Below are 10584 nucleotides of genomic sequence, written 5' to 3'. Positions count from 1 at the left end.
GACTCTGAACTTTTTCTGTTGTTTTTGCAGTGGCTTTGTCTCTCTGATCCACTTATTCCCTTAGTAACCCTAAAAGCAAAGAGGTGCTGTCATTTCTGCTTCTCAGGTGGGGGCAGATATAAGATGACTTCCCCATAAGAGCCCCTCAAGATGTCTTTGAAAGAGTGGATTTGTTGAGCTCTGCACTCCTGAGCCCTACAGGAAGGCATGAAAGCATGGCTTTTCCTCTACTTCTGAACTGGGAGCATTCCAGAACAAAGTAAAGGAAAAAAAACCCAACCCAACAAGCTACAGCAACATCTCTCGACCCTCTGAAGCCTCATAGATAGCAATTATCTTTCAAAGGCTTACTTCAAAAGTAATTTATTATTTCATTAGCTGATCACTAAGAGATCAAATAGTGCCTAGTCAAGTATGTTCCTATTTTATTTTGATATCATTTGAGGAACCTGATTTGCTACTTTAAATGCTGGAGAAGACAGCTGAGTAGGAGTTTGGGCTGGGCGAAGCCAGCTAGGCAAGAGTTTTGCATTTGGTTTACAAAAGAGTTTGAGTAGGCTGAGATTCCAGGCTGATGAGATGGTCCCCAGGATGACTACAATTCTCTTTTGGCAGAGAACTTTTACCCTCAACATTGAAGCTATAGCAAAGAAAGAGGAGTTTATTCTCTGTAGCTCTGCAGGACTTGACTTTGCTGCTTTTTTGAAGCATGGCAATCATACCAGGATGCTGCTCTGTTTAGATCTAAGCTACACAAGTAGTTGACCAGACACCAAAGATGGCAGCTTTTGGTCCAGGCTTGATCTGAACCCATGATTTATGAATGGAAAGCATTGTATCTGACTTAAAAAAAAAATACTGTCTGAGCCATGAAAGTACTCCTCTACATCTGCCAAAGTGAAAAGATTCAGAAGCTGACAAAAGAATCCTGGTACGGTGGTCAGGTCATGACCCATTAGCAGTTCACTACTACTGCAGTGTTTCAATGCTGCTGTGCCAAGACATGCCCTTCCTCCCCAGATCTACAGCTGTCTGCTGGAGGTGTTGCTTCCCAAATTCAATCACTGGTGTTTTGCCTTTGTGTTAGCCTGGGAGCCCCAAATCCACCTTCTGCTCTGGCCTGACCTTAGTAGGAGCAGCTGCCGCCTCTCACAGATGGTTGCAGCAAGACTCATCCCATTGCCTGTGTTGTGGCCTTCAAAGTCTGTTAGCCCAGAGAGATGTACAGATGTGTCAGACCATGTGCTGATGGCTGGTGTGCATGGCACAGAGGAAAGCATTCTTCTGAGGGTGACAACAGAAACCTCCTTGTGCTCTGAGGAGAAGCAGAAGAAAAAGCAAAGCATCTCAGGAATTCCTCAAAAGCTGCAGGAATTGTTGGATGAAACAGACAAGGTAGTTGGAGGAATCTTTATGATCAATGAAGAATAAAACTGATCAAAGAGAGAGAGAATTGTGGGTAGACCTGAAACCATATTTGGATTTGGGAGATTGTGCCTCCCTATTTTCTTATTGTCAATGTATATTTCAAATCTTTCTTTCCCCCACCCCCCCCCTTCCCAATCCCTCTCCGATTAGGGGTTTTAGAGTGGGAAATACTGAAATACCTTACCTTGAATCTTTCAAAATCTATCTTTTGGACATCTTTTTAAATAGACTTGTAGATCTAAACTATTATTTCAGGTCAAAAAGGAGAAAAAAATGAGAGTCAATAAAAGTGAAATATACCACAAACATGATTTTTCACTTCATATTGAACAAACACCTTGAATTCGCCCTAATTTTTCTTTGTTTCTATTCTTTTTCTTCTGACCCTCAGTCCCCCACACTTTCTGTTTGACCTTCTTTTTAAACATTTTTATTACCCATCCCTGCTTTTAATTTTTCATTTATTTAAATATTAATGTAAGAACAGCAGTTACACATTATTCTTATTTCTTAATGAAACCAACCATCAATCCTAACGTATTGTCTTCAATCCTGTCCTGAGGGATCAGGAGAAAGTATTCCATATGGCAAAAGTATTACAGGAATTATGGACAGAAAGCCCCTACTTGGGAAATGAGTCAGTCTGCTTCTGTCTAGCAGCAAAGATCGGCACAGAAGTAGAGTGCTTTTAGGAACAGCTTATGAGTTTACAGCTTGCAAAGTAAATGAAGTCTCTGTGTCTCTCGTCCACATACACTAACTCAGTTCCCACATACACATACATACAGGTCTCTGGTGGAAAGACGGGAATGTGCAGTCTGCAACGCATAAGAACTTTCTGTTTAGAGGAGAAAAGATTTTTTTCAATAGGCACAAAATCCCACCCCCTCAGCACCCCTCCTTCCCCTGTGTCTGACACTGACTTCAAGGGAGGAGTTGAGCCAATTATCTGTGAGTCCTACAGAAGGAAAATCTGCAATTTGCCAGTAGTTGTGAGAGCGAGAGAGAGAAAGGCAGGGAGGGAAGCAGAAAGACTTAATTGGTGAATGTAAAGAAAAGCCCCTTCTGTCTTCAAAACGGAATATTTTAAAGCAAATTTCGGACCAGAAGAAAAGAAGCTCGGGGGAAGGTGTGCCAGACAAGACCTGGGTAAGCGTAGGTTCACAACAGACAGATTCCATGCCCCCACTGATTTTTGCCCATAGGGTCTGAGGTGGCATAGAAGCAGGGTGGGCCAGCCAGATGCACCCACGACCCTGCTCAACTAGGTGACGCTCCAGAGATCCCCTCCCCACAGCACAGCCCACGAAGCACAACTTGCAAGAAAAGCCAGTGGGAGTGGAATAGATTCTGCCTCTCCTTCTCTTGAACTGAGGCTGCGAGAAGAGCTCATCTCACAAAAGGGAAAGCTACCACTGGTTCTGAGACTCTTCTTCAGCCCTTGTCAGTCATCCGATCCAGTACCTGTCACCCATGGGGGAAACTGCTTTGGAGCCCTGCAGTCCTTCCAAATCCTGCTAAGTTCCTGGGAAACACTGGTGAAGAACTGAGCCCAGAGCAAGCAACGTGGGATCCACAGAACAACAGCCTCTTACAGCAGCAGCCACCTCTGATTAAAATTATCAGCTTCACCAGACTGTACCAAGACCCAGGACTGCTTCTCCAAGGAGAGAGGTAAGAAAGCAGCATGGAGTTTGGGATAAAAGCAGGAAACAAACATCCCACTGGAGTGATTCTGTTGTGTATGAAGATTACAGGGATGTTAGTAGTGATTAACAACTGTTGGGTCTGTTATGTATGAGTCAGTCTGTGTCTGCCTATGTCCTTTTTAGCTGGGTGCACTGAATTACACTGGGATAGCAAACAGAGACACAAACAGTAGCTGAGGACCGAGGAGTGCAAGTGAGGTGGTTCAGAAGTCTGTGCAAGGGTGGGGTGTGCTGGGGAGCATACCCGTGATGGGAGGATTGAAAATGAAGGTGTAAAAACTCTGGGCAGGTTGAATGAAGAATGTCTTCCTTAGATATCTCTACAGGTGCTCAGGAACAAATTTGTCAGCAACTCACTGGAATCAGACAAGCGCTCATACAAAAGCAGATTCACTGTTATTAAATCTGATGTCTGCTAATGAAACAAGCAGTGGTGGTTAGCAGGTAGAAGATGACATAGGGAGTCGAAAGAAATAGGATTTAATTTTGATTTGGGGCAGCTTTTTTCAGCTCTCCCTAGGTGTATGAGTGTTTTCCTTTATTAAGTGGAGATAACAGTCATTGTCTACATTTCTATGACATTTTGGAATCTCTATGCTGCAACAATATACAATACTAATGCAAAGTTTCTAGTATCAAGCCAGTGCATAAAGCAGAAGGTACCACTGGGAATTAATCTATGCTTAAGCATTTAATAAACTGGAAGGAAAAGAAGTAGATTAAAGCCAGCTTGATGTTGTTTGTCTCCTCATTCTCTTCTGATTGATTTCGCTTTACTTAGTATATGAACATGTGGTCCCTGTTTCCTTTCTTCTGCCTTTAATCTTTTTGCAATGTACACATCCCTGTGCTCCCCCCACTCACCCCTGGGTGTGAAGGCTGAAGTTCCATTCCTTTTCTGAGGAGGAAAGAAGGCAGATTATATTGAAACTGGAGTAGGGGGATAAGAAGAAAGCACAAACCACAGATAAAACCTCCTGGTTCAGCAGCACACTCTGAGTCAGATTTGCAGCAGAGGTGACGAGATGAGTAGCAACTCCATGAATCAAAGTGCTGAAAAGCATCTTTTGACTATGTGTGAAATGAAACACAGTCAGGAAAGCACAACAGTCCCCTTGAATGAATGCCTTGAGAGATGGAACAAGGACAGCATAAAGTGACTATTTAATACCTTAAAGTCTGTATGTTCTTCTACCCCTCCTTCGCTTTCATCATTGGGGCAAACCATCCTGAAATGAGCATGTCTGCACATAGGATTTTGCCTTTGATGGGGGTGGGAGGCAATGTGATTTAATGAGCAGAGATGCAAGGGTGAGGAAAGGTGGAATAGAGAAAGAATTTGAAATGCAGGGTCTCAAAGTCTGTTCACATTTCTCATTTGTTGCACCTTGGGTAGTCATTCAGCTTCCTCATGCCTTAATGTTCCGTGTCTGCAGGTAGCTATGGTGCCAATTCCTTCTCCAAGCTGTTCAGTGTACTGTGACATTAACTGAGTTCCAAAGCAGTGGAATTAATTTCAAGGAAGCGGAGAACAGAAGTGTCTTTTGCACTAAAGGTGCAAAATTAACCCTCCAAACAGCTGCAGTGACACAGTCCACCTCCTTTGCTGTATGATGGAAGATTCTCCAATCACTAACAGCTTAGTGATTACCTGCCCATCAGCAGTATAAGTTTTAGGACTGTGGCTTGTAAAGCTGCTGGCCAGGATCAGGTCCCTCAGCATGCATGTTCTGTGCAGGACATATAAGGCATTTGCTTAAAAAGCACAACTGTGCTCACTCACAGATGCTGCCACACCAAGTTATACAAACCTGATGTTTGGCATGTGTGAACCAGGACAATCCACTTGCTACTCTGCAGCTACACTGGTCCATCCCAGACTGAAGAGCTGACTTATTTCTAAATACTGATCCTGGGCTGTAGAGAAGTTTGTCGTTTTTCCCACAAAATCTGTCTCCCTGGTTTCTCTGACAGCTAAATCAAACCTGAGAGGGTGAAAGGAAGCATCCCAAAGCAGCTCCGTCACCATTTGTCTGCCCGTGAATACAAGACAGCATTGGACTGTCTACATAGGAAAGGGCAGAGATAGTGTACATGGCAGTGCTTTTTCAGAGATTGAATATAGAGTTTCTGTACAGTTGGAGATAGGTCCTGTTCTAAATAAAACACAGAGTCCAGTTCAAATACCAGGTGTGCTCCTTACTGTCATTCCAACCACAGCAATCCCAACAGTACCGTAACTCTGCACATTTGTGTCCAACCAAATTTATGTTCTCCCATTACTGTCTGCCTCTAATATCATGCTGTCCTGCCCACTGAATATAATTCAGAGTGTAAGGTACTCTGAAGAAAGCATTGCATTTTCTTCTGTGCTTTAGATAGGACTGAATGTGCTGCTGGCAGCAAATTATAGCAATAATAATAATAAACAGTAGTGTTTTGCTGTTGCCTTGGGCTATAGCACAGCAATGATGCTGGATCAGAATTCCACAGGCTCCTTTATTTAGCAGTGACTGTATCTTTGCTGCTGCTTTGGCGCTTAGCACATGTTAAACAAAGTAAAAGATTCTAAGCTTTTGACTGAGATAAGTGTCAGCTAGATAAAAGCTTGGGAGATAAAATTCACTCAAGGGAAAGATAGGAATCCAGATCTGGACCCAGATATGATCTTTCAGTGTACATAAAGTACTTGAATTGTAATATTAAATAAACAACACTTAAGTTAAACAAACAGCACAGTGGGAACTTGATTATTCTTTAATAAGATCCTAGTAACCAAAATAAACTCTGTCAGAAATGCGCTTTCTTTGCTCTACACGTAGCTTTCCCCACACAGGGGTTATATTTTTCCCTTCACCCACATTTGAACTGGTACATGAAAAATGTCAGAGCAGCACTCTTTTCTTCCTAGCAAAGTTTTCTGCAGTTGAGTGCTATGTCAAAATATGAACTCCAAAGTCTCAAGACTCATTTTATTTGTCAGGGGTTGGGAATCTTGTCTAGTAGCTATGTAAGATGGCTGTCCTTTATTTTTAATCCTTCTTGTACTTAGCACCCGCACAGACTGTGACACCCACAACAGCTGTGTACGTATAAAGACTGAAAATCCCATGAAATCTACGTTTTTGCAGTTCCATCCATTGCCAGATATCCTGCTGAAATGCTGATAGTTTGTTATAGGGGGTTCCCACACTACCAGTCCAAACTGCATGATTAAAATCTGCTTTCTAAAAGGTCACTGAAGGCAGAGATCATTGAATTTATCCTCAGCCAGTGCTATTTTTTGGCTCAGACTCCCTGTATCAGAAATGAAGGTTGTATGGGACCAGCTAGTTAAAGTTACTGAGATGTCTAGCTTCCATTGATGTCGAGCCTGATTCTTGTTTCCGTCTGACTTTTGGTTGATCTCAGAAAACAAGTATTATCTGCAGCTCCTATTTAGGCAATCAAACAAAGCCATCAAGGCCCTGATGGCAGCTGCAGTGGATGCAGTATATTGGGAAATCTGACCTCTGTGTTTATGTATCTAAATGAGAATCAAGCTCTTCTGAAAAATCTGGTAATGTCGAAGTGACGCAGATGGTGGGAAGGAACTTGGTATCTAAGTTGAAGCACAGATGATAAAATTAGCCCTTAATGTTTAAATGAAATAGCAAATACAGTTCAAAACCATGCTATTTTCAGTGTAAAAGACTTCAATTTTATATGACTTTAAAAGAAAAGAAAAAATACACTACCAACAATGAACCTCACTCCCTGGAAATGAGACTGAAAAAAATTAAGCATTTCCAGAGAAAAGATTTCTGTATGGACCATTGATCTACTAACTACTGTGCTCCAGAGCACTGTTTGACAAGCCCGTGGTAAGGAGCTGCCCTACTTCATCCTCTGTTTAGTTTCTGGTCCTCACTGCCTTATTACATCCTCTGTTTAGTTTCTGGTCTTCCCTCCAACTCCACTATTTCTTCTTTCAGGACCAAGCAATGATGAAGACTATGTCTGGTGGAAACTGCACTCTGAATGTGCCAGCTAAGAACTCATACCGCATGGTAGTGCTGGGAGCCTCCAGGGTGGGGAAAAGCTCCATTGTCTCACGCTTTCTCAATGGCCGGTTTGAGGACCAGTACACTCCCACCATTGAGGATTTCCATCGCAAAGTCTACAACATCCGGGGAGACATGTATCAGCTGGATATCCTGGACACCTCTGGGAATCACCCTTTCCCTGCTATGAGAAGGCTTTCCATCCTGACAGGTGAGAAGAAAGTGGGGAAAGTTTGCAGATGGGGAACGGTGGGTGAAAAATCATGAGGATAGACATTACCTTAAAAAACTGCAGCCTGGAGATGAGTCTTTCCTGGGAGGTAGCTAAAAGGACTGCTTGATTTTGTTGCAACATGCACTTCTCTAGAGAGATATTTCCTGGTTGGGATATTCCAGGCACTATAGGGAGTGCATTAGCCACAGAGGAGAAGTCCACTGGGTGAAGGTCTGAAATCGAGATTTCCCCCAAGTTTATTTCCCTTCTACCTTCCCTTTCTGCTCCATATCTTTTTATTGTAATAAAAAAATAAAATAAATGGCTGAATAAAATCTTGTGGGCATACAAAGCAACAAAGCAGCAAGGGACAAAATAAGCATGTTGATTCACAGAAAAGGATCCTAACAAAAAAAAAAAAAATCTCAAAGATTTATTTTTTTTCCTAAAATTTCCAGTCTGATTCCTTGATTTGATATTCCAGTAAAAGGGTAGCTCTAGTTTTACCATTTCTCCTTAATCTGTGGTTAATCAAATGCATTAAAGGGAAAAAAGGGAAAATGATGGGCTCATTTTAAATGTTCTTATTGTCAAGCAGGTCCTGTTGTGATGAGCTAAGATGTATTCTTTAATTGTGAAAGTGACAGTGGAGATATATTCAGCCACAGGAAAAACAAACCCACTTTCTGGATTTGCTGTCTACCCTTCTAACTACAGAGAAACATGATGTTCAGATCTGACTAGGCTAGTGTTGACATCCAGTGAGGTCCTAGGGCCACTTTCTGGGATGCAGATGTGAGCTCTTGTCCATGAAAGCTCTCTTAGCATGTTCCACATGAATGTCATGCAAAAGGCAATGATTTACATTACTTTATATTTGCAAAAGGAATTGTAAGTCAGGAAATGTCAAAAAGGAAATGCCAGGGGATCTGTGTAATTAATGTATTTTTTTTTCCATGGTCTGTTTCTCTGGAGCAAATGAAATGACAGCAGAGCACTGCACTTTGGAAAACCTCTTATTCCTGACTTAGGTGTTCAGAACTGACTAGGTGTAAATCTTCAGTTCAGGTGTTGCTCCATGTATTGTACAATCAAAAGGGCAAGGCTGAGTGGCTATTAACTCTCCACTCATCCTGGTGTCAGAACAGGCTGTATTTTATGCAGAGATACAGATAAAAGGAAGAAAGAAAAGCAACGCAACAGAGCTGAGATAGAAACATGTTTACAAAAGAGATTAAAATGGGAAATAAATTGCAAGTCCAGTGTGAGGTAGGAACACAAACAGATATGGATGAAGGAACGTCATAGCCAAAAGTCTTTTCCATAGTACTACAGGAAGGTGTGAGGAGTTGAATTAGGAGAACTGGAATTAAAGTACAGCTGAGTGAACAGATTTAAAAGGACTAAACAAAAAATATGGGGAGGAGATGGCAAAGAAACCTACTGCTTTTTTAAAATTAGCTTTTCTTACATGTGCTGCAAGCAACAAGCCTTTACAGTATCTTTTTGTAATTGCAGGGGATGTTTTCATCCTGGTATTCAGCCTCGACAACAGAGAATCCTTTGATGAGGTCAAGAGGCTCCAGAAACAGATCCTTGAGGTCAAATCCTGCTTGAAGAACAAGACCAAGGAATCAGCTGACCTCCCCATGGTGATCTGTGGCAACAAAAGCGACCACAGTGAAATCTTCCGCAAGGTACGTTCAGACGAAGGGGAGAACCTCGTCTCCAGCGATGAAAACTGTGCTTATTTCGAAGTTTCAGCCAAGAAGAACACCAATGTGGATGAGATGTTCTATGTCCTCTTCAGCATGGCCAAGCTACCTCATGAGATGAGCCCTTCCCTCCACAGGAAAATCTCCATCCAGTATGGTGACCCCTTCCAAACAAAACCCTTTCGCATGCGCCGAGTCAAGGACATGGACGCCTATGGTATGATCTCTCCTTTTGCTCGCCGGCCAAGTGTCAACAGTGACCTGAAGTACATCAAATCGAAAGTTCTCAGGGAAGGTCAGTCCAGGGAGAGGGAGAAATGCACAATCCAGTGAAGGGAGCTTGCACTTCTGTCCGAAGTCATCATCCACATGCAGTGCCTTAAAGAAAAAAGATCTGTGGAAGCACAGAATGGGCTTATGGGGTTCAAGGGAACCCAACATGGAGAAAGGATAACTTTCTGTGGATTCTGCTGAGTCATGAATGTAAATAACATCGTTCTTGTCAATGACTGGGAAAAATCACAGGCCTGAAATACGAGTCCATTCCTCTGTCCGTAACGTAGTTCCTCGTCATTCCCTGCTTTGTTTAAAGAATAGACCTGAGAAGTATAGACATTTGAACTTCATCCTTAGAAAGAAAGTAGGTAAAAAATGCACAGAAGGCATTAAGTTATCCAGCATGCAGCTCTTGCTAAGAGAGAGGAGGTTATAGGTGTGTTTGTGTGCATATCCTTGTGTGCCTGTATGTATGTGTGCATGCATGTGTGGAGCACTCCTTTAAAAAAATGGGACTATCATTTCAAAGGGCAGCAGTCTTAACTGAGGTTTCCCAGGTTGGGAGTGGACTCTATATACAGATGCACGACTAACTGATTTCCGAAAAGACCTGCATTAAGAAGATCTTGATTTTGTGTTTGCTGGGACAGTTATCATTTGATGTTGATATGAATGTTGTTTTGTATTACAGATTTTATTTGCTTGCTTTGCTGTTTTGGTTTTTTTTTTATTGTCTCAGGGTAGGTTCTTAGCAAAATCTGATGTCAAGTGTGTTTGACATCAAAACAGTGTCTACTTTCTAGCAGTGAAAGGTCATCTGTAAAATCAATGTATGTGCATTGATTGAAAGTGAAATTGTTCTGCAAAAAGCCAATACATTAGACTGCTTTGCAAGCCTGGTGTGATATTGTCTCTGAAAACCACACTGCTTTGAATAATGTAGTATAAATGCCACCTTTTGCCTTGCTGGCAACCAGAGCAATGGTTCCATCCTCTGCCTGTACGAGCTGAGACTTACCAGATTCATATGTAGGCTTAGACCACTTCAGAGGCAGGGCTGGATTTTCCTTCAAATTTAAGAACTGAACAGTTGTAGAGCCATCTCCATCGTATTTCTTCCGTTAACATGCTTCTAGTAATTTTGTTCATGGTTTTGCCTGTTGTCTGATAAAAGTTGCCTTGCTGGAAACCTTTGCACT

The 10584-nt window shown here is 42.1% G+C and overlaps 1 protein-coding gene across 1 annotated transcript; it reads left to right on the top strand.

The window, feature by feature from the left end:
• Positions 1-2351: 2351 nt before the first annotated feature.
• RASD2 (RASD family member 2) lies at positions 2352-10107 on the top strand. The gene is made up of 3 exons (XM_057420647.1): positions 2352-3102; positions 7112-7391; positions 8913-10107. The coding sequence occupies exons 2-3, from the start codon at positions 7121-7123 to the stop codon at positions 9440-9442; spliced, it is 801 nt and encodes a 266-aa protein (XP_057276630.1). The 5' UTR covers positions 2352-3102; positions 7112-7120; the 3' UTR covers positions 9443-10107.
• The last annotated feature ends 477 nt before the right edge of the window (positions 10108-10584 follow it).

The sequence above is a fragment of the Pezoporus wallicus genome, unplaced genomic scaffold (genome assembly GCF_028554395.1).
Source record: "Pezoporus wallicus isolate ANWC-B61680 ecotype Strahan unplaced genomic scaffold, APGP_CSIRO_Pwel_v1 contig_2871, whole genome shotgun sequence".
Lineage (NCBI taxonomy): Eukaryota > Metazoa > Chordata > Aves > Psittaciformes > Psittacidae > Pezoporus > Pezoporus wallicus.
The sequence above is the reverse complement of the archived record's forward strand: the minus strand, read 5'-3'. Positions and strand labels throughout refer to the sequence as shown.